The 22,886-nt window shown below is 40.9% G+C and overlaps 1 protein-coding gene across 2 annotated transcripts in view; it reads left to right on the top strand.

Annotated features, from left to right (window-relative positions):
• Window positions 1-6,383, top strand: part of TGFB2 (transforming growth factor beta 2) — an 85,132-nt gene extending 78,749 nt beyond the window's left edge. For both annotated transcript variants that reach the window (XM_003800136.2, XM_003800137.2), the window contains 3 exons: window positions 910-1,087; window positions 2,244-2,397; window positions 6,225-6,383. In XM_003800136.2, coding sequence (XP_003800184.1) covers window positions 910-1,087; window positions 2,244-2,397; window positions 6,225-6,383 — 491 coding nt within the window. The remainder of the gene's footprint in view (window positions 1-909; window positions 1,088-2,243; window positions 2,398-6,224) is intronic.
• The last annotated feature ends 16,503 nt before the right edge of the window (window positions 6,384-22,886 follow it).

The raw sequence follows: 22,886 nt of genomic DNA, 5'->3' as shown, positions 1-22,886 counted from the left end.
GATACAAGTCACTTCCTGTATTAGATTTTGACTGGTGAGGTGACGAGAAGTGAGAGGAACATCTGTGTCCCAGCGCTGGTGCAGCACCAGCCCGCAGTGCCTGGCCAGGGAGTTGATTTCTCTGCCCTACTAACATCACCTGGGATTTCCATCCTCTTTTGGAAAGCTACAGTGGCCCTTGCTCATGCAAAAAATACTCCCAGAGGCCTAGAGATTTATTTAAGTCTCTAACCTAGTCATGATTCTCTGGAGTGTGGAGATTAAATGCTTAAACTGGTAGTCTCCTGAGCATGCTTTGGGAAGCTCAAGTTTCTAAATCTCACATGGAATCAGGAAAGTGTTGAGGATGCCATAAAATAAATGAAAAAGCCCTTTCTTCACAGCTTCCCAAAATAGCATTAGGTAAGGGTGACTTCTGTTTCACTTGAACCCAATTCGCTGCAATTTAGCTAAGTCTCAGTTTATGTTCATTAGGGAAGTCTTTGGAGTTTAGGAGTCTTAAGAAGAGTGTGAACCAGCGGGTGACAAGGCGTGTTCCATTGCTGTGTGTTCAGTTGTTGAGGGTTTGAACACAGGCTAAACTGAGGGTTGACTAAAATAAACTCCCTAGATTGTCCCTGGACTCAAGGTCGAAGGCTTCTTCTGTAGTGACTTTCATAACAGGCAGCCCTGCCTTTGACAGTGAACTAACTGCCTTCTGACAAGAGCCCCATTTAAACGTGTTAATTGTCACGTGTGAGAGTCCTGTTGTGCCTTCTGTATTTCCCTGGGAAATGATGATAGCTAGTTGATGCTCCCACAGTGGTCATCACGGCTATTTGTGACAATATATAAAGGAAAAAAAATATGGCTGATTATATTTGATGAAGGTAAAGCTAAATGTTTATTACTCAAATGCATTTTTTCAAGGTATTGATGGCACCTCCACATATACCAGTGGTGATCAGAAAACTATAAAGTCCACTAGGAAAAAAAACAGTGGGAAGACCCCACATCTCCTGCTAATGTTGTTGCCCTCCTACAGACTTGAGTCACAACAGAGCAACCGGCGGAAGAAGCGTGCTTTGGACGAGGCCTATTGCTTTAGGTAAAGGAACTAAAAACACAGTAATTGCATCTGTTACCTCCTGTACTGCCTTTTCCCTCTCTTCTAGCACCTAATGACCTGAAGGGAGCCCATTGTTTAAGGCCGGGTCAGATTCAGGATAGATCTTACATGTCATAGCCTCATTCTTCCCAGAGCCTTAAAACAGTTATCTCCGCGTTGTGCTATTAGTCAGCCCTTGAGCAATGAACCGGGTGTGACGGGGGAACACGAGCCCTCTGATCTTTTTCCCCTAAATTCTTCTGAAGTACTTTGGTGCTGAAGAAGAAAATGACCCTGGAACAAATGCAAGTTAATTTGAGGTGCATGATGGCGACCCCTCAGTTAAGGAACACTCAGCATCTTATGAAGCCTTCACTCTCATTGCAGAGGGCCACAGTTGTACCTCTTTCACAGTGACAGAGATGGGACAGCAGAAGCATGCTATTTGTTGGGTCTTTAGCTACAGAATAGAGTGTATGAGTATTTCCCCATTCCCATAGGAGTTTATGCAGGGAAACTGTGAGTGTCCTTCTGTGGTTTCAGTTTGGTAAGAGAAGGGCGTTTTCTTTGAAACTTATGGGACAGTTCAAGGTCCTCACTTATAGAGCGCTCCAAGTGTCAGAGTTCACAAGTAAAGTGGCAGTTTTTGATTGCCAAGACTCCATGTCTCCTAATCTCTGGTTCATTCCTAGGTCAAGGAAGGTACAATGAAATAAATACCTATTCTCAAAGGAAAGTGCCTTAGATAGTTCTTTGAAAATTGCTGTTGTACTTTATTCATCTTATTTTTGGAAGGGCAATCGAGGTTGGATGGCAGAATTGCCCATGTTGCCTGAAAAGCTTTGGTCCCTCCCAGCCACTCTCTGCTTATAACTAGTCATTCGATAGTAAAGGTTTGACTTTTTAGGTCACAGACAAGCGAGTCAGGGCATAGAGCTCATAAAAGAAGGCAGTCTAGAAAATCGTCATAACGCCCCATCATGGAAGTCACTTCAGCTTATAATAAAACCCTTAAGATCTGGTTCATGATAATTTGCTCATTGGGTGTTTGGGGAAGGAATGAATGAGTCAGTTTTCTGGTTTGTGGTGAGGCAAGGACGGGGTGGTGTGGTAAGTCAGCTTTCAAGTCACTATTGCTCTTTTTCTTTTTCAACAGAAATGTGCAGGATAATTGCTGTGTACGTCCACTTTACATTGATTTCAAGAAAGATCTTGGGTGGAAGTGGATCCATCAGCCTCGAGGCTACCAAGCTAACTTCTGTGCTGGAGCATGCCCCTACTTATGGAGCTCAGACACTCAGCATTCTAAGGTAAGCGTCTGGCTAATGGTGGCTTTTGTTCTTGGGTTACTGAGGTATACCTGCTGATAATTTTCCCAAATGAATTAGCCTGTTGCTCTGTTATCATCTCAAATGTACAGATGCTGGAGAAATGGGATTAGAGGGGGAGAAAGATTATAGGCTGCAGGTGAAGTCAGATCAGTTTTCAACAGGTCTCACTTTCCCAATTAGATTACAGGCAACTTGAGGGAGGTTTTATTTAATTTTCTTTATCTTCTATTCTTTTTTGAAAAATAATTTTTATTGATACATAATCTTACATAGTTATCGGTAACTTGTGATATTTTGATACAGTCATACAATGTGTAATAGTTAAATTAGGGTAATTAGGATATCCATCTCCTCTAGTAGTTAGCCATTATTTGTGTTATGAGCATTTCAGATCTTCTGTTCTATTTTGAAATATAAAATAAATTATTAACTATAATCATCTTGCTGTGTTAGAATTTAATCCTCTTATCTAGCTGTATTTGTGTACCCACTGACCAACTGACCAAGGAGATGAAGATCTCCTCCCATCCTAGCTTACCCTCTATTTCCATTCTTTGTTTTTCTTTTCTTTTCTTTTTTTTTTTTTGAAACAGAGTCTCAGTGTGTTGCCTAGGCTAGAGTGCTATGGGATCAATATAGCTCAAGCAATCTTCCTGCCTCAGCCTCCTGAGTAACTGGAACTATAAATGTACACCACCATGCCTGGCTAATTTTTCTAATTTTTGTAGAGATGAGGTTTCACTCTTGCTCACACTGGTCTTAAACTCCTAGCTTCAAGCAATCCTCCCACCTCAGCTTCCCAAAGTGCTAGGGTTACAGGTATGAGCCACCATGCCCAACCTCTGTCTCCATTTTTAATAGCTATAAACATTAAATAGGTAGCAAAAAGAAAAAAAAACCACCTTTTTTTTTTTTCTGAGAGAGAGTCTCAGTATGTCACCCTCGGTAGAGTGCTGTGGTGTCTCAGCTCACAGCAACCTCCAACTCTTGGGCTTAAGTAATTCTCTTGCCTCAGCCTCCCAAGTAGCTGGGACTACAGGTGCCCACCACAATGCCCAGCTATTTTTTGTTGTAGTTGTCATTGTTGTTTAGCTGGCCCGGGCCGGCCAGGCTCGAACATGCCATCCTTAGTGTATGTGGCTGGTGCCGTCACCACTGTGCTACGAGCACCAAGCCAAAAGAACCCTTTTGAATCAATATATCACACAGTGTCAAATATAGCTGAAGTGTGAAGGGACCCAGGTCTCTAATAAAGGACCTGCTATCACCTCCATCAGGGACTCAGATTGGAAAGAACACTGGGGACTTCAGCTGTAATTTACTAGCATATGACAATTGGAAAGTGACTCATCAGATTGCAAACCTCAATTTTTTATGTCTGTAATAAAATTATCATTAAAATAATAATGCCAAACTTCAGGGTTGATATGAAGTACAAAAAGATGATAAATGTGAAAATGATTTGAAAGTTAGTATCTCTAAGGTTTTGTTTTTTTTAACAGTAATCAAAAGTAAACAAGAATCTATTTTCAAGTTCCTTTAATGAGAACAGAGTGCCAGTTCAGAAGGCAGGTCCTAGACTGGATGTTAAGAGTTCCCAGCTCCAATTAGCAAAGAACTTTTTCTGTATAATAATGGCATTGGTCCACCTGTTTCCTCCTGATGACTCATAATGTGCAATTTTAGCGATGAGAGGACTTCGTAAGTTATCTTGTCCAAATCTTTTATTTTTCTCAAGAAATTAGGGTCTAGATCATGTAGGTGATACTCAAGGTGAAACAGAAAATTAGTGAGAAACCATTGCTTGAAACTCAGGCCTTCTTGTTTCCTAACCAGGCCTGCATTTGCTCTGTCTTAGTGGGTTTAATTCCTAAAATGTGGCTACACATTGGGGTTTCTATTCTGCTATTTATGCCTCTGTAAATCTCCCTATTAAAGAGGCATTAGAAAAATTGCCTTCACTGCAGGGTAGGAAAATGAATCTGCTGCCAAAAAGATCACATAATGCATTCAGCTGAATTCAAGAGTCTCAGGGTTATCAATTATTCTAGACAATCCGTATTATAAAAATTCCTCTGTAGTTCATATGAAAAATCATGTGTTAGTGGAATACGAAATACTTTTATTTCTAAATGCCTGCATATGCTAGGATTTAAATGGACAAATATGGCTCCCTTCCTGCAGCTGTTTTCCCGACTCCCCTGTAGACTTTGGCACTCTGCGGCGACCATGTGCGCGGCCATGTGAGGGAAGCTTGCTCATGCCTGTCCCTTTGTCTGAGCTCTCTGGCCAGGCTGCTTCATCTGGGCTGCGGCAGCAGTAGCTGTAATGTGGGCAAGGCCCCGTTGCCAAGTAGAAACATAATTCTCCTCTCTGATACACAGAGGGAGTGTGTGAAGGCTGAGACCATGCTTGTTTTTCAGAGAGAGGAAGAATAACTGTCATGGTCACAAATATGTGGTTTGGACAGTTACCCAAAAAGCCAGAGGTAGCTTAATAAAGTAGTCAGTGTTGCCGGGCTGAACAGATCTTCTGTCTTAGGCTGAAAAAATTGCAGTGAATCTCGAGGAAAAGGTCACTGGCTGTTTGACTAACATATTAATGGCATCCTTGGAAATGTCTCTGTATCATCAGCAGAGAACTGACAGATTTCCATTACTCAAAGTCATACACCCTCTGATTTAGAATGGGGTTAAAGGCATGAGATTAACTATAGAAATTTCTCTTCATTCTGTTTTAGGGATTGCTATTCACTCCTCTGGCTCAGCTACCATTTATCACGTGGAACTTTAATGCAGGGTTTATTATTTTATTATTATTATTAATTATTGTTCTCAGCAAAATGAAAGAAAGTGGATAATTAAGAATAGAGATTTCTTTGTATGTCATTCTTAGCATTGTATTTATAAAGTAATGGTAAATGAAGAGACTTTATTTTTTTGAGACAGTCTCACTTTGTCACCCTCTGTAGAGTGTGGTGGTGTCACAGCTCACAGCAACCCCAAACTCTCCGGCTCAAGAGATTCTCTTGCCTCAGCCTCCCAAGTAACTGGGACTATAGGCACCTGCCCAGTACCCAGCTATTTTTTAGAGACAGAGTCTTACTCTTGCTCAGGCTGGTCTCGAACTCCTGAGCTAAGGCAACACACCCCACCCACCTTGGCCTCCAACAATGCTAGGATTATAGATGTGTGCCATTGCACCTGGCTCTGAGACTTTAAAAGATTTTATTCTTCTACATATCCAAGTATTCATTACTGCACAAGGCACAAGTCTTACTTTGTCCAGTGAAGACGTACTAGGGCTGCAAGGTCAAAACAGCACAAATTGTAGAAGCCCTGACCTCGAGGGAATTCTTAATCTAGATGGGAATTTAAAATATATACTAATGGAACAACTTCATTTACAAAGTAGTATAGAAACAGGACCACGTCAAATTCTACAAGGGCCTGGGAAAGGTGTGCGGTGAAGCAGTGGTCAGAGTGAAGAGTAATTAGAAACTCTAGGAAATCTGTTGAATGAGCAATTCCTTCCAGTCTGATTTTTATAAAATCATTTTTTTAAGATGTATGAAGAAAACCATTCTGTATGGAAAAAAAAGCGAATTAGGGGATTGCTAAGGACACATAACCAATTGGGCCATAATTAAGAGTTAAGAAAAGGAAAGTATAAACCGAAAGGAATTTAAATTGCTGACTCAATGTGGCTGATAACAGTATGGAATGGTTCTTTAAGAAAATAATTGCTTTTTTCTGTTTTCCCTCTTCCGTCTGCTGTCCCTCCTCTCCCCTCCTGTGTCCTTTCAGATTCTCGGCTTATATCACAACTTAAATCCAGAGGCATCTGCGGCTCCTTGCTGCGTGCCCCAAGATTTAGAACCACTCACCATTCTCTACTATATCGGCAAAACCCCCAAAATCGAACATCTTTCCAACATGATCGTGAAGTCTTGCAAATGCAGCTAAAAGTCTTGGAACGATGGCAAGACGAAAATCACAGTGATGATGATGATGACGAGGACGACCACAATGATGATGTTTGTTGACAAGAAAACCTAAGAGAGCCTTGGGTCATCGGTGTTCAAAAAAAAATTTGAAAAAGCGGTACTAGTTCAAACACTTTGGAAGTTTGTGTTCTGATTGTTACAACCGGCATCTGAAACAAAAAAAGATGAAGGCCTTATTCTACATTTCACCTACTTCGTAAGCGAGAGAGACAAGAAGCAAAATCTTTTTTTTTTTTTCAAGAAAAAAATAAACACTGGAAGAATTTGTTAGTGTTAATTATGTGAACAAACAAACAAAAAAACAAAACAGGAAAAATCCCGTTCAGTGGAGTCGCTGTACGTACCGTTCCCATCCCACCCCTCACTTGATTTTTCTGTATTGCTATGCAATAGGCACTCTCCCCAGTCTCACTCTTAGAGTTAACAGTGAGTTATTTATTGTGTGTTACTATATAATGAACGTTTCATTGCCCTTGGAAAATAAAACAGGTGTATAAAGTGGAGACCAAATACTTTGCCAGAAACTCATGGATGGCTTAAGGAACCTGAACTCAAACGAGCCAGAAAAAAAGAGGTCATATTAATGGGATGAAAACCCAAGTGAGTTATTATATGACCAAGTAAGTCTGCATTAAGATAAAGACCCTGAAAACACATGTTCTGTACCAACCGCCTAAGGAAGCTTCTTGTAAGATCCAAAAACGAAAAAAGCCTGTTAATAAAAGAAACTTTCAGTCAGAATAATTCTGTAAGATTTTCTTTTTCTTTTTAATTGTAAATGGTTCTTTGTCAGTGTAGTAAACCAGTGAAATGTTGAAATGTTTTGACATGTACTGGTTGAATTTTGGACCTTAAAGTATTGCTGTTTAGCTATGCTATAGGTTTTTTTCCTTTCTTTTGGTATATGTAACCGTACCTATATTATTAAAATAGATGGGTATAGAAGCCAGCATAATTGAAAACACATCTGCAGATCTCTTTTGCAAACTATTAAATCAGAACATTAACTACTTTATGTGTAATGTGTAAATTTTTACCATATTTTTTATATTCTGTAATAATGTCAGCTATGATTTAGATTGGACTTAAATTTGGGCTCTTTTTAATGATCACTCACAATTGTACGTTTCCTTTAGCTGGCCAGTACTTTTGAATAAAGCCCCTGTCTTTTGACTTGCACTACAAATACATTTTTGTTAGTATTTTCTCTACTTGAGCTTTGTGTATTATCCATTACTAGGACATAAGCTACCTGGATCTACTTGTCCTTTTTTTTTTTTTTCCTTTTACAGAAAGGATAGATTCAAGTTCAGTGGTCTTCCTTCATCTTCTCAGCATCATCCCTGTTGAAGTGTAAAGTGTTGAAAGCTTCTGTGTCAGGAAAATGGGGAATGTTCCTGATACATAGAAATATTTTAGTTTTGGCAAGAGTTTAAGGATCTGACTAAAACTCAGAATCTTGGCAACTAAGTTAAGAAAAGTTTCTCTACCTTGGTTCAATCAGTATTTACACATAGTTCTACTGTTGTTTAAAAAGTAGACCGTTCGTAGGAAACATCTTTTCCTTTAATCAGATTTTTTAGTGTTCAGGGGAAAATTGACAGATAGACATGGGTCATTACAAAAGTTATGAGAGACACAAAAATCAAGAAACATGAAATCTGCATGGACGGAAGCGGATGAAGCCCTCCCAGCTACACCGATAAGCTGAGCGGGTTGAAACTTGCTCGGGTGACTCGGAAAAGACGCTGTTGACGGTGTTTCTTGGAAGTGAAATAATGGACCGTAACAGTCTCCAAACCTTCGTAGTGACCTGTGTACATTAGAGTTGATTTTTCAAAAAGGAAAAAAGTCCAGGTCAGCCGAAGTCATTTTGTTTATTTCATTAAGGTTAAGGTTTGATATAAATGTTTTTTGAAGACAAAAAGGCACAAGTCAAGTGTGATGATCAAAACATTCTTTCTTTCCTCTGAGTGAGAGTTATCTATATCCGAGGTCAGCGTTTATCTTGTTTTAATAAATAATGTGCAGGGAGGTATCCTCGCTCTGGGTTTGTAAGCTGTGTCAATTTGTCACTTCTCACTCCCTTAACTGTAAGATAAAAATTAATAGGCAGAACAATGACATTTTTGCAGCTTCACCTAAAGGACAGCATGGCGAGGTGGGAATCTGAAGTGAAGTTGTTTGGTAAGGTACACTTCTGTTTTGGAATTTCTTGACTGTTAATTAAAGTGTGAAGAATTGGGTTTGCAAGTTTGAAAACTGGAAAAGCCAGCGCAACCCCCCTTGTGTTGGATGTAGCCCAGCGCCAGATCTGAGAGTGGTGACTATCGTGCTGTCTTCCACTTTGATCTCACTTCTGTGTCATTCCCTTTTATTTCTGCAGGTATTTCCCTCTCAGATAGGATGACATTTTTGTTTTGTATTACTTTGTCTTTCCTCATGAATGCACTGATAATATTTTAAATACTCTATTTTAAAATCTCTTGAATCTTGTTTTTTTTTTTTAATTGGGGGAGGGGGTTCTAATAAGGTCTTTATTTCCCATAAGTAAATATTGCCATGGGGGTGGAGGGAGGTGGGAAAGAATCAGGGTTAGTCTGGGTGTGGGGTAGCAGTTTTTATTAATGTGTGTTAAGCAGCAGTACAATTTTATGGTTGGCATGGTTTTAAAAAATGGAATATAAGAATAGCTGTTTTGTATTTTGATGACCAATTACGCTGTATTTTAACACGATGTATGTCTGTTTTTGTGGTGCTCTAGTGGTAAATAAATTATTTCAATGATATGTTGACGTCTTTTTCCTATCAGTACCATCACTGAACCTAGAAAACACCTGTGACGCAACAAGAATGTTCTCAAGCTGGAAAAGTCACACCACCTTTCCGATTGCCCTTTGTGTTCTTTATCTTAAAGACTGTCGCTTCAGAAATGTCATGTACTAGAGCTCAAGAGCCAGGGCACATCTATCCAGGACTAAAGAAAGCCCCGTACAGTCTTTTTATTCTCTTGTTTATTGCTATTTGGTAATTGTTGGAGATTTAGTTTCCATCCAGCTTGACTGTCTACCAGAAAAAATGCAGAGAGATGTTTGCACCATGCTTTGGCTTTCAGGTTCTATGTTCTGCCAACCCCAGGGCCAAAGAACTGGTCTAGACAGCATCCCCTGTAGCCCCATAACTTGGAGAGTTGCTGAGCCAGCCAGATATAACAAGGGCCACGTGCTCTTTGGGGATGGTTGTTTTGGGAGCAGCTACTCGTGTCTCAGTTTTGCTCTTACCACTGCACCAAAAAAAAAAAAAAAAAAAGCCCCAAAACTTATTCCCTCACTTTTCCTTGCCTGTTACCTGCAAGACCAGACTACACCAGAGAGTTGCCAGTCACTTAATAAATAAAACTAATAAAAAGAGTAGTTGTGACTCAATCTGGTCTTCTCACTTTATGGAATGAAAGAACTAGTTTGTGCCTGTTGTGTTTTCTAAACACCACAGAGAAATAAACCTTCAGTTCAAGGGTTGAGGTAGAATAGAAAATGGTTTCCTTTTCTACACTCTCATCTGGGTTTGCCCTTTTATGGGCAGCTCAGAGAGAGGAAGCGTTTCACTCTAAACCACTCAGTTCGTGCTTCTGCGCAGCGTGGCCAGTCCCAAGCCCATCACCCCAGCCCGTGTCAGGCTGTATTGATGAAGGAGAAGAGGAGGATCAGAGGATCAGAGAGATTAAAAAAAAAAAAAAACCACCTAGTAGCTTTATCAGCTTGGCAACTATGTCAGCTACTCTGGACCTCCCTTTTAAAATTATTTTTAATGAAGTTGAGAATTACCACTCTACAGAGGTTTGCCTGTTTCTTTTGGGCTCTTGTTAAGGGAATGAACTTAGGAAAAGTCCTTTGCTGAGTGTTTGGTTGTAGTTGAGGATCAGTAAACGATAAGCTTAACAGTATTTTCCAGGCTGTTCTGTTTTTGGTTTCTTGGCAATCCTATTGTAATGAGTTTTTCATTTCTAGACTGTAACCTGGACCTATATTTCTCTATCTTGATAGTAAATATATAAAACCTCCAGATCTTTATCTCAAGAATTAATCAAGCCATCAGATATTCCTGAGAATATCCTGTAACTCTTATGTTAACCTTTTGGTTACAGGATTGACCAGAAATTTTTTTTTTGTATGAAAGGTCTTTATTGGTGAGGCAGGGACGCTGCAGAGCAGCACCAAGGAGTGGGGAGGAGAGAAGAGAGAGAACAGAGGAGAGAGGAAAGAGGAGAGAGAGGAGGAGAGCAAAGATGACCAGAAATTTTTTAAAATACAAGGGAAATGTGCATTTTAAACTTTGTTTTAATTCACGATTTGAATTAATAGAGGACAGGCGGTGGCTAGTTGAATAACCCAATCTCGGACAGGGTAATAATGATAACATCATGCCAAACATCCACCAGACATTGTTCTTTGTGAATTTACTTAAGGTCACCTTTAGTCTTATGATGCAGCTGTTTTTATATAACTCCATTTTGTAAAGAAATAAAAAGACGTGGAATGGGTAAATGACTTGTCCAAGGCCACTCAGTTCGGTAGTGGAAGATCTCGAACCTCACTGTCCATTACACTAGCCACTAGCCACATGCGGCCACTAGACAAGTGAAATAGGGCTTCTCTGGATTGAGACGTGCTGGATGTATAAAATACACACCTGATTTTGAAGACTTAGTTACAAAGAAAAAAAGAATGTAAAATGTAAACCGTCTCATTAATGATTTTTATATTGATTGTCTAAATAATAGTATTTTGAATATATGGGATTAAATAAAGTATATTATTAAAATCAATTGTATCTGGTTTGTTTCACTTACTTAATACGGTTACTAGGAAGTTTAAAATTACATATGGGGCTCATATTTGTGCCTGCGCTTTGCTTTTGTTAGCGCTGGTGTATAATTTGAAAGCAGCTCTGTTTAGAAACAACAGCTAAGCTGTTCTCATAAACTATATTACCAACTTTTGTTTTTATAACGGACATGTGATTGAACAACATTAATTATGACCCTATGAAACTACTGTTTATAGAACAAAATTTGTTGAATATTGGCAGTTCTATAGGGTTCAAGCAGACAGTTGGCACTGACTGGCAAATGTGGTAATGAAAATACAAATATTACCTAATCAGCATTGGCAGATCCTTCGATGAAACTGATAGCTACATACAAACAGTACACGATTGAGTGGGACAGTACAAGCTACTTCTAGGAAAGCTGGCCTATTGGATCAGATATTTTCAGCCCATAGAAATCTTCATCATTGTACCTTTGGCAAACTTTTCTACCATTTTGTAGGGGGAATAAAAGAAAAAGTTAAACATGCCCTCATTTGAGTCACAGGTTTAAGATGACTTTGCTCTCTGGAAACAACCTGAGCTGAGCTCCTTTTGCTATTAAGCCTTAGAAGGGTGGGTCTAGGCTTTGTGCTTTTGAAACTTATATAAAATAAGTGTGTTTGGAGGGGGTGGAGATTGCTTTAAAAAGAATCTAATTTTCAAATACAAAATTAGATTTGAGCCTTAAAAGTGGTTCATAGAAGTTGGGGCATGTGGCCTTCACAAGCATCATGGCAAACCTGCCTCTGGACTTCACCTAATACCTTATTCTTTGGTTTCCATCAAAGACTAATACCTTATAATTCTAGCAAAAACTAGATCCCATCTATTTTTTGCTAATCTACTAAATCTCTTCATATTCTGTAGCCCTCCCCTTATCTCTGCAACCACATCCTATGTGGCTGAACAAAGAAGCACAGGACCCTGGTTTTACTAGCATTCCAGGTTGGCGACAATAGTGGAAATGTTCTTTTTATACCTCTTTTGAAGCATAATAATTAGATCCTGAGAGATTGTAGAAGCCCTTAATATAAATGGTAGGCAATTATATCAATATATATGAATAAATTTACCTAAACATTGCAAAGAGGGTGCTTTTATTTTTTAATACCACCTTGTTTTATCTGGGAGGAATGCTTTTTAATTACCTTCTTTAAGTGAAAGATTACTTTAGGTTTTCCAGTGATTGAATCTTTATTTCCCTGAAATCCTTTCTAGCTGGTTTCTTTATTTCAGCAAGTAATGGCTATTTGGAGAAGAGATGAGTGTGTTCCTGTAATTGGGCAGAGGCCTTGTAAAAGGAACAGAATGTACTGAGAGAGACTTTGTGCTGTGTGATCAAAACTAGGAAAATCACTCAGCCTAAGAGAACAGATATAATTAAACAGAAAGGCAAGAAATTAGTGGTAAAGAAAAAAGGCCCAATATAATCCCTCAGGCTTTCTCTCCAACATGGGATTTTTCTCTCCTATAGATGCCAACCCAACTGAAAGAACACAGATGTGTTACTCAGGTGACATCACCAGGCTCTGGCCGGCCCTGAACTTGGAAACCCTCTGCTCAGACCCAAATCTCCATTCTGAATCCTATAGAGAATCCTGAATCTCAGGATGTTGAGAGCAAACAAGCTAAGAAGTTATGTAATTCAGTCCTGCTCTAAAGGCTGTGTGAAGTCATGCAATTGGGCTTGCCCTCAAACATGGGTGTGACACTAATTTCTTCATCTGAAACAAAATTAAACTACAGAAAACAGAAGAGAGCTTTGGATCACACCACCATGTGTGCACATCTTCCCTTTGTTTGTGTCCTGGTGTTCCAAGAAACCACTGTTTGCTTTCAAACTCCTCTGAAGGTGGAACATAGGTAGATGCTGTGTGAGAAGTGTGGAGGAGCCCCAGGGATTCTAGCAACACCCTGAATATTGCCTCCTTGTTACAGGCCCTGAGAGTCAACTACAGGGAATTATTCCTGTAGGGTTTTTCCCTGAGGATTTGTATAGAGTTTAAAATGTAAATCTCCTCAAAGGGTGTAGCATAGGAAATGATTTCACCCTGAACTTTCCAGGATCCATTCTGATTTACTAAGTCTCCATCAGGGACCTGGGACAGTGAGGTCCATGAGAGCACATGGAAGTTCAAGGGCAGAAGAGATGAAGGGAGGTGGACAAGAAAGGGAGGTGGGGGACGCTGAGCACCAACATTATGTCAAGAGTTTGACCACACATTTAGTCAAGAGTTTGATGTCTATAAATAACATCAAAGCAACTAAACAAATGTAGAGAGGAAAAACAGAGCAAACTGGTCAACCAGGTTTAGGGTTTAACTTTAAGCAAAAGATTCAATGGAGGAATCCCACTATCCTGCAGTTGGAGTCTTTAAAAGCCAAGTGGTGGTTGCATAAATGATGTGACTGGAACAAGCGCCTTCTTGTTCTCTGTCTCTGGCCTGCTATGCTGAGTTTTGGGAATGGTCACCTCCCATCCCCAGAGGGAGCTCAAGACAGTGAGTATTTCCAGTCTCATGCTTCACATTTGAGACCGCTCCTTATTTATTTCATGTTTCTAGCACCTACCTAGTGCACAATTTGGCACATGGCAATTTAACAAATGTTTGAGAAAAGACATGAGCGACATTACAGCTCCCACTCTGCTGCTGGCACACTGGGGCGTGCAGTGAAATCACCCAACTTTCTCAGCTCCTTCTTGGTCCATAAAGCCCATTGGTTTAGGTGACCTATAAAGTCCTATTGTGCTCGTTTTGCAAAACTAGAATCTAAACCCTAAAACCAAGTCTAACATATAGATAATGTCCAGTAATTAATTGTTGCATAAATGAATTAATGAATAGATGCTTCCTACTCACTGGCACAATAAGAGAAAAACACATGAGGGCAACTTAAGAATCAGGGGGGAAAGTTACAAAGGACCTCACGGGTATTGGAAATATAGGGGTGTCTAATCCCTGTAAGTTCTTTTGTAATGTACCACATGTAAATTGTACTATTGGGTTATAATGTACCTGTGAGATGCCTTGGACATATATTGAAGTTATTAGTAACAAACTAATAAAATGACTCTGGCTAGATCATTAGGTTGAATCCGATGAAATTGGCTCTTTTGTATGTCACACATATACACAAAGACTGACTACTGATCATTTCATATGAGGTCCACAGATGAACAAGACTCAAGGGAAACCAGACTTGGGGATTAGCAGGGACCATGGAGACACTGGAGAGACTAAAGGCAGGAGAGAAGGAACCCAAGTCACTACTGCAGGAATAGCTCTGGGCATCTTGGTTCATCAAGGCTAGTAGTACACACACCACAGGCTGTCAACAACAGAAATTTGTTTCTTGCAATTTGAGGGCCAAGATGTCAGAACCAAGGAAACCGCAGAGTCAGTGATCAGGCTCTGCTTTCTGGATCTTGGATGCCATCTTTTCACTGTACCCTCACATGGCAGAAAGAACACAGAGTCTTTCTCAGGCTGCCTTTGTAAGGACATTGCATTTATTCATGCAATGAATTCCATTCATTACACTTCCATGAGTTTAATCATTTCCCAGAGACCTGAACATGTGAATTTTGAGGGACACATAGATTCAGACCACAGCACCAGGAGAGGTGCTGCACAGCCAGCCCCCACTGTTCTGGGGAGGCCATGAGAACGGCCCCTAAGGCTTTCTGGTTTACTTCTTCCTCTCCTCCCTCACTAAGGTGGACAGTCCTACAAGAAAACATCCAGCGTCTGAGCTTCAGTCATATGCCAGCTCCTTTGCTGGAATGTGAGATTTGAAAGGAAGACTCTGAGCTCCTGCCTCCCGCGGTAGGGATTGTGATAGGGAGTTACACAGCTTCACGGAAAGAAGTGAGGTGGGTTGGGAAGGCCGACGGAGGGTTCACCAAACACAGAGTTGTGTTATAGATCAGTTTGCTGACACTGCCTTAACACCGCACCACAAGCTGCGTGGCTTGAACACCAGGGTTTTCTCATCTCAGTTCTAGAGACCAGAAGTCTAAAGTTAAGGCCACCAGTGGCACTGTACTGGGGCCCACACTACTGGCCTCATTTTAACTGAATCACCTCCAGGAAGTCCCTGTGTTCAAAGAAGGTCACACTCTGAGGTACCAGGAATTAGGACCCCAACAAAGCTATTTTAGAGGAGATACAATTCAAGCCATGACGATTTACCTCAGGACAGCAAAGAAGAGTGACTAATTATTCCAGAGGAAGCTCGAGGAATAACAAATTGTATGAAAAATGGGCTTCATCAATGTGCTAATGGCCACAGTTTTCTGCCAGTAATAGGGAAACATCTGGGCCAATCAGAGAATATTCTGTTAACCAGGCTTTTTTGTAGGATACTTTGGAAAAGTCTATAGTTGTCACATGAAGCAACGCAACCCCTGTGTGGAGGGCACTCTTCTCTCTCCTCACTCACACCCCTACATGGAGGGCACTGTCATCTACCCCCACAAGGCACAATAGTCACCTGGACAGTTAGACCATTACAGATGTTTAGGTCCTTCCTAGACCTGCTGAATCAGATCACTTGAGGATGAACAGGAAGGGGATTTTAGAGTAAAAAAAAAAATCTATTCTAATGTAGTCGAATGCCAGCATTTGTCAAGTACTGTCTAACCAGGTGGGATATAAATTTAGAGAAAATGTTCCATAAAGTGGAATCTTTGTTGGGTGGCACCTGTGGCTCAGTGAGTAGGGCGCAGGCCCCATATACTGAGGGTGGCGGGTTTGAACCCAGCCCCGGTCAAACTGCAACAAAAAAAAAATAGCCGGGCATTGTGGTGGTGCCTGTAGTCCCAGCTACTTGGGAAGCTGAAGCAAGAGAATCAGCTAAGCTCAGGAGTTGGAGGTTGCTGTGAGTTGTGACACCACAGCACTCTTCTAAGGGCAATAAAATGAGACTCTATCTCTTAAAAAAAAATTGGAACATTGCAATGAGAGGTATTTTCCTGATGACTGCAAAAATTTGAAAGACTGTCAGTCAGAAAATGAATATCTAATGTAATGTCATGTAACAAACACACTTGTTTCTGTAGGAGTCTCAGTGGTCTCAGGGCCATTTTCCGGTAGCAGATGCTTGTGGATTTGTTTAGCTCTCTAAAAGATGGTGCCCATCTCCAAAATAGAAGCATCTTTTTCCTCATTCTATTCAATGGTGAGGGCAGGGTTGGATCTCTTGGGAAAATGTCAACTATCAAACATGAAATGTTTAGAAGATCATAGTTTGTCATTTCCCCCCTAAAAAGGATGGATCCTAAGATAAAAATGACAACTGTGTCCTCACATGGTGGTGCCTGCAGGAGGTTGTCTTGGAAGTTTGGCAAGTGGGATGGTCTGTGATCCATCATCTCAACTAGACATTTCCTGTGGGCCTGAATTTTTCATGGGAACTTTCTTGAAAATCTCTCCTGTGGAGAGTCCTTCCTTGCTGGCTGCTTTTGATGGTCTCTCCCCAAATGACAGAGATTGGCTTTGCTAAGAGTCCCTAATCAATTCAGTTGCTCATGACAAAAAAAAAAAAAAAGTAAAAAGCAGTTCAATTTTGCTAATTTTTTTCCAAAAATTAAATCAATGAGTTAGTCACCGGTAGCCAAAATAATAATTATTACTTTCTAAGTTCACCAACTGTTTTGGCTATGTACGCTCTTAATGAGGAGTGTTTCTGAGATAAGAGGAGCATTACCTGAGCTTATCATGGCTGGAATGGATGTTTCCCTACTGTGCTGTGGTGTTTGGTTCCAGTGTCTGAGTTCCTCCTGCCCCAGCCCCTCTCTGCCTCTACAGAGGGAAGTAGAGCACATAAGTGAGAGACTGATTGGTCTGCATGGCCCAGTAGTCACTGTTTCATTCGTTCCTGCAGTCCAGGTTGCCAGAATTTATTTCTAAAGAAAACAGACCATGCATGAGATTGTGAGTGTCTGAGTTGTGGAGTCCTGAGATATGTTAATGATGATACCTAACACATAGTAGGTGCTCAGCAAATGCCAGTGTCCTTTGTTCTCCCTAAACATCATTCCCTGCTTCCTGGTATCTTTCTCAGTGGCCAGTCTCCCTTAGCTTCCATGCTTTCCTCAAGCCGGTTCCAGTGAGGCTCGTTTGACAGCTATTACCTGGCCATCAGGCAACACCTGGGAAAGTTGCTCATCAATTAGCCCAGGTTTCTAGACCCCTCAATCTGTCCTCACCACTCACCAATTACCTACTTCTTTTGGAAAGCTGCCCTGGTTACAACTGTGCCAGAGTCCCCCAGAGGGCTATTGGCCATTATCTGACATCCTTAGGGGGGAGGCACTCTGCATTTTTAGAAGCAGTGGGAGGGAGCAGTGTCCTGACACCTGTTGAAACTTTAGCATCCTGGGAGTTCATTCGGCCAGTTCTGCGAAGGCTGTCTGCCCCTCACCGTGGCAGAACACAAATGATTTTAAGGAATGTTTGGATAAAACATTTTCCAGGCCACAGTTATCCCTCTGCAGGACTATGTTATATGTGACAGACAACATTCCAATTTGGAGGTATGACTCGTGCCAATCCACACAGGCAATTAGAGCTGACACATTCCATGGGCTATGGGTCAAGTCTTCAATAGACCAGAAAGAAAACCCACAAAAGGAAACTTTACCAATAAAGAGAACCAATGGGAGCCTTAGACTGGGCCTGGCTCCTCAACTTGTCCTGTTAGGCTCATCTACTGTCATACTATTTCTCCTGCCACCCCCAACTCCCCCATATCTAGGCGGGAAATGGTGGTGCATGCTATGGAGTGGGGCTGAATGTGGCTGATCATGGTGGGACAATACTAGGATATGGCCCACCTGAGGTTGAACTTGCAAAGCTCAGTGACTGTTTCTGAAAAATAGACTAGTTTAAAACTTTAAGTCACCTCTAGTGATGTCCTAGTCAGCCGGAGAGCAGCCGTCACGTAGTAGAAGTGCAATGCAGATGGTGTAAAAAATCTCACCTCCATGACCATCTAACAACCTACAGTGAGAAGTACACCTGGTAAACCCAAACCACTGTGGGGGAAACGGTGATGGATGGCATTTCCCAGTCACAAATGCCGTTCACTCTTACCCAGGTCTCACACACACAGAAGATGCGATTTTAAGGTTTCTATCATCTTTGGTAACATCAATCACTAGTTCCAAAAGGAAGCCTGTTATATGGATGGTTGTGGAAATTTCCGTAGTTCTAAGGGCTTGATTCTGGTCACTGGCCTATTTTTATACTCTTAGTATCTAGGTAGCAATCATGACGGGAATGTATTTATGGAACTATTTGAATGAATAGAAAGTCTAAATATGAGCTATCTTTTAAGAAAACAATGTTAATGTTTTCAAGTATTCAAAGTACAGTGATCCTAGCATTAAATAATAGGGGTTTGGGGAAATCAACACAAAAATGATCCAGATAAGACACAGAAGAGCTGCTTTTAATTGTCCATTTGGGGTATTTAAACAGCTTATACAGAGTTTAAATTATTCTTGAGGTTGTTTAATAAGCTTAGTGCCATATTTGCCTTTCCAACTCAATTTGTCAACCTTTGTTTTAAACAATCATCTCGATCCCACAGTTAACACGCCATGCTGGCACTCCTTCTCTTACTCACGTTCCCTCCTCAAGGGGAATGAATTCAGACCTTCTCCCTAATGCAGGAATATGTATGGCAGTAAAATAAAATACTACAGTAAACCACATGTCCTTACAGTAAAACAACTAGAGGTCACTAAATCGAGGACAATCTGCTGTATGTGGTGTGATTTAAGTTTGCTTTTGTAAATATTATTCAATTTTAAAAGCAAATGATTATGTACTTGGACAGCTCTGAGAAATGGTTGCTGGAGAAACACCCGTGTTTTTGGTAAAGATCTAAAACGTAATCTGTAATATGTTCCGTGGGGCCCCACATATAAGACCATGTAATAATTCCTCTATAGTCAACTGCTAATAAAATATGTCTTTCCTGATGTAATAGAAAGTTTCCTTAATGAAATTATGAGAATACAATACATAGATTATCTACTTTTATCTTGGCTGCCAGCGAGCTCAGAGGTAAACGTCATAGTTGCCAGGTAGAATTTTCTCCTCTCTCCACGCCTCTGCTTTCCGTTCCTCACCCTCTATCCTGTTATCTTTCTTACCACTGCAATGCATTCTTCCTGGAGATAAGACATGGACAACAAATCAACAGAAAGAAAAATTACCATCAGTGAAAAAGAAGTCAGTGTGAAGCTCAGCCTCCATGAGAATAGTCACCACTTCCAAATTACTACGTCCTCATGACGAGAGTTTTGCTTTATTTTTACTCATGTGTATTCTTTCCTTGCATTTTATCTGTATTTCCTCTTCTCACGATTTAACTGCAAGTATTTTCCCTAGGCTGAGAGCCTAGTGAGTGACACAAGCATAGACGTGAGCAGTCCCAGGGTTTTACGTAGACACTGAATTTCTTCTTTTTCAGCTGTGAAATAAGGAAAGGAAAATACGCCTTTGCATATTACAGATTTTGTCTATAAAATACCTTGCATAGCTCCCAGCACATGGTGGAACAGAGTCTCAGTAGATCATAGCTTTTAGAGAAGGAAAGGGCTTAGATTACACTTTGTTCAAGTGATACAGTAGGAAACGTTCTGGACTCAAAACGGTTAAGACACTGTTAGTCCTGTCCCACTTTTGCTGTTTACCAGATCTATGACCCACTTCATCTCTGGAGCAAGCCCTGTTCACCAGATCTAGGAGTCAACCCACATATATAATTTAAATATTTTGGAGTCCTGCTACGGTTTGAATGTGTCCTCCAAATTTCATGTACTGTAAACTTAATTTCCAAATTTACATGTTGACGATATCTGGAGGTGGGGCCTTTGGGAGATCATGGGAAGTAGTTAGGACTAGATAAAGTCATCAGAGTAGGGTCCTTGTGACGGGCCAGCAGCCCAACTGGGAATTAGTTGAATAAACTGCATATGTAATATAAGTTACACAGTATAACCGTGTAGGGAAATATTACATAATGGTTACGATCATGTGGTATCAGTGAGGCAGAAATGTGTTAAAGCTGTGTTTTGGTGATGGTTGTACAACAGAATAAATATATTAAAACTTATAATACTTGTAATTGGATGAATGTTATAGTATATAAATTATATGTCTCAATCAACCAAGCTATCAAAACGTTTCAGAAGAATCTTTAGTAAAATGTTAATTGCTCACAATCATTGCTTTACATTTTGCCAAAATTTCTACATACAAAAATACTGAGACATGGAAAACTTTAACGGTGATTGCCTTAGAGCTGTAAGATTTGGTGACATGGTCATTTTCTTTTTTTATGCTTTCCTGTACTTTTTAAGTTTTCTATAACAATATTTAGTAGTTTATCATTAAAAAAGCAGAAATGTTACAAAACTGTGTTTATGAAGAACTGCTGATATCGTGCAAAAAAATACATCTAGTTTAATTTTAAGTGATAAATAAGATATAATAGTGCATGTACAGACTCCCTGACCCTTGAGAAGGGCAAACACTTCCCTACCACTCGGTGCGTTAGGCACTGTTATTAAGCACATTTATTAATTAATGTAGTCCTTACAACAACCCTATGAGCTAGAGTGTATTATAATTGCCATTTTTCAGATGAGGAATATGAGATGATGCAAGGTTAGGGAGATGGGTCAAAGTCACATAGGTCTTCAGAAAAGGAGCTGAGAATATCTCAGCAGGCAGGAGGCTCTAGACTCCGGGCTCTGACCCTCCATGAGTTCATCTGTGTGCTGGGGAAATAGTTATTTCTGTTACTTTTTTATTTTTTTGCTTTATAGTCTTCATGTAGTAAATATACATTATTATTCTACTGACAAATAATTTTTATTTCAAACTTAGAATCCTTAAACAGCCTTAACAACCCAAGGCTGCTAAACACTGCCTGTGTCACAGGGTTCGATAAGGATTCAATACAAACCCAAAGGCCTTTCCCATGGGAAAGGTAAGGTTACACTTTTGCTAGGATTGTGTCAGCACAGTGAGGCCGGGATGGCTGCTGCTGACTTTCTGAAGAGTGTGAGGCGGCGGGGAGAAGGCCCGAGGGGAAGTGCGTGGAGCTTACTTAGGCAGGTGGCCAAGATGGCGGCTTGGCCCCGCTGCAGCTGTGACACCAGACGAAAAGTGCATCTAGGATATCTGGGGATAAGATTCCGTGATCCAAGTCCCTTGCCTTGAACCCTGGGTTTACTTCCCCTTGGTCTGGTGCCTGTCCTCTGAAAAGGGTCTTGTTAAAAACGTTTTACTCCTTAAATTTAGCTCCTGTCTTCTCTTCCTGAAAATGGATGGGTGTCATCCAGGTTTCTGGCTCTCCCCCTCCTGTCCTGGGAGTCCCCCAGGTAAGAGGGGAGTCAGTGCAATTTGTGAGATCATAGCAGCAAAGGTGACCTTGTCTGCAAATAGCACGAGTCCGTCCTTGCCCCCCAAATGGGATTCCAAAATAGACCAGTAAAAGCCAGTCGAGGAGCTTCACGGAGTCGCGGCGGGGTGTTCTGCTTTATACATAGTTGTGGGATGACTCACTACCAAATGCTTCCTAAAAGAGACTCCTTAAGTTACGGTAACATTTCAGAATGGTATTTATAGTGCCAATAGAAAATAGGAGGGGCGAGTTATTTGGAGCCTTGCCTCGGTCAGCGCAGTCTCCTTCCTCCCAGATATTTCTCTCTCCTCCAGTTTTCAAGTCGTCTTTGTCCCCTGAATGACGGCAGATCCTGCCAGAGACAGACTTCCGATGTCTGAGGGGCTCAGCTCTGCAGCGACCCCCTCCCTGGCCATAAATAGCTTCTGGAATATTGGTGCTATAGCTCCCCCTGTCCCGAACCCCCGCCCTAGCCCCTCAAGCGAGACCCACCGGTCTGCTGTGCTCTCTCCAATAGTTCGGCTGTTTATGAACAATTCAGATGTACTGTCCCGAAATGAGTGGAAATGCCAGAGGTTATTTGTTCTGGTTTCCTTCCACTGTGTATGCTCCGTTTCGGGCCTGTCTGTTGGTTTCCTAGGATATGGCCAGGGGAGGCTTTAAAGGATTGGCTGGGAGCTTGGATGGATTCCCTGGGAGGCTGCGGGGCAGGGCTTCGTGGTCAGTAGGATGCCCTCATTGTATGCCTGATTAACCACCCGATGACCCTCTGGGCTCAGCTCACACTCTCCTCTCCAGGACTCCAGGAGTTCCGCATACATACTCCTAGTTTGGCTTTTCCCCACTGGTTGTATGCATTTTATATCTGTCTACCGTTATTCTTTTCGAATCCTCTAAAACAATGTCATAGATTGTTCTGTGTCATGCGCAGCAGCGTTCAAAGCACACCCACAGTGCTCAGTATATGGAGGTCAAATGCGTGGTTAACTGAGCACTTACTCTGGGTTTTTGTTTTGTTTTGTTTTGTTTTTTGAGTTCAAAATAATTTCAACTTTTTATATTCCATCCATAGTTTTGATGGAAAATAAAAAATAAACCTAAGATGAATCGCCTCTTGTGTCAGGATCCTTTTAGATATCTTAGCTTCCTTATCCTTCCTAACCCCAGA

Source organism: Otolemur garnettii, unplaced genomic scaffold (genome assembly GCF_000181295.1).
Source record: "Otolemur garnettii isolate 467f Iridium unplaced genomic scaffold, OtoGar3 scaffold00168, whole genome shotgun sequence".
NCBI lineage: Eukaryota > Metazoa > Chordata > Mammalia > Primates > Galagidae > Otolemur > Otolemur garnettii.
Note: the sequence above shows the minus strand (reverse complement) of the source record. Positions and strands in the feature narration are given on the sequence as shown.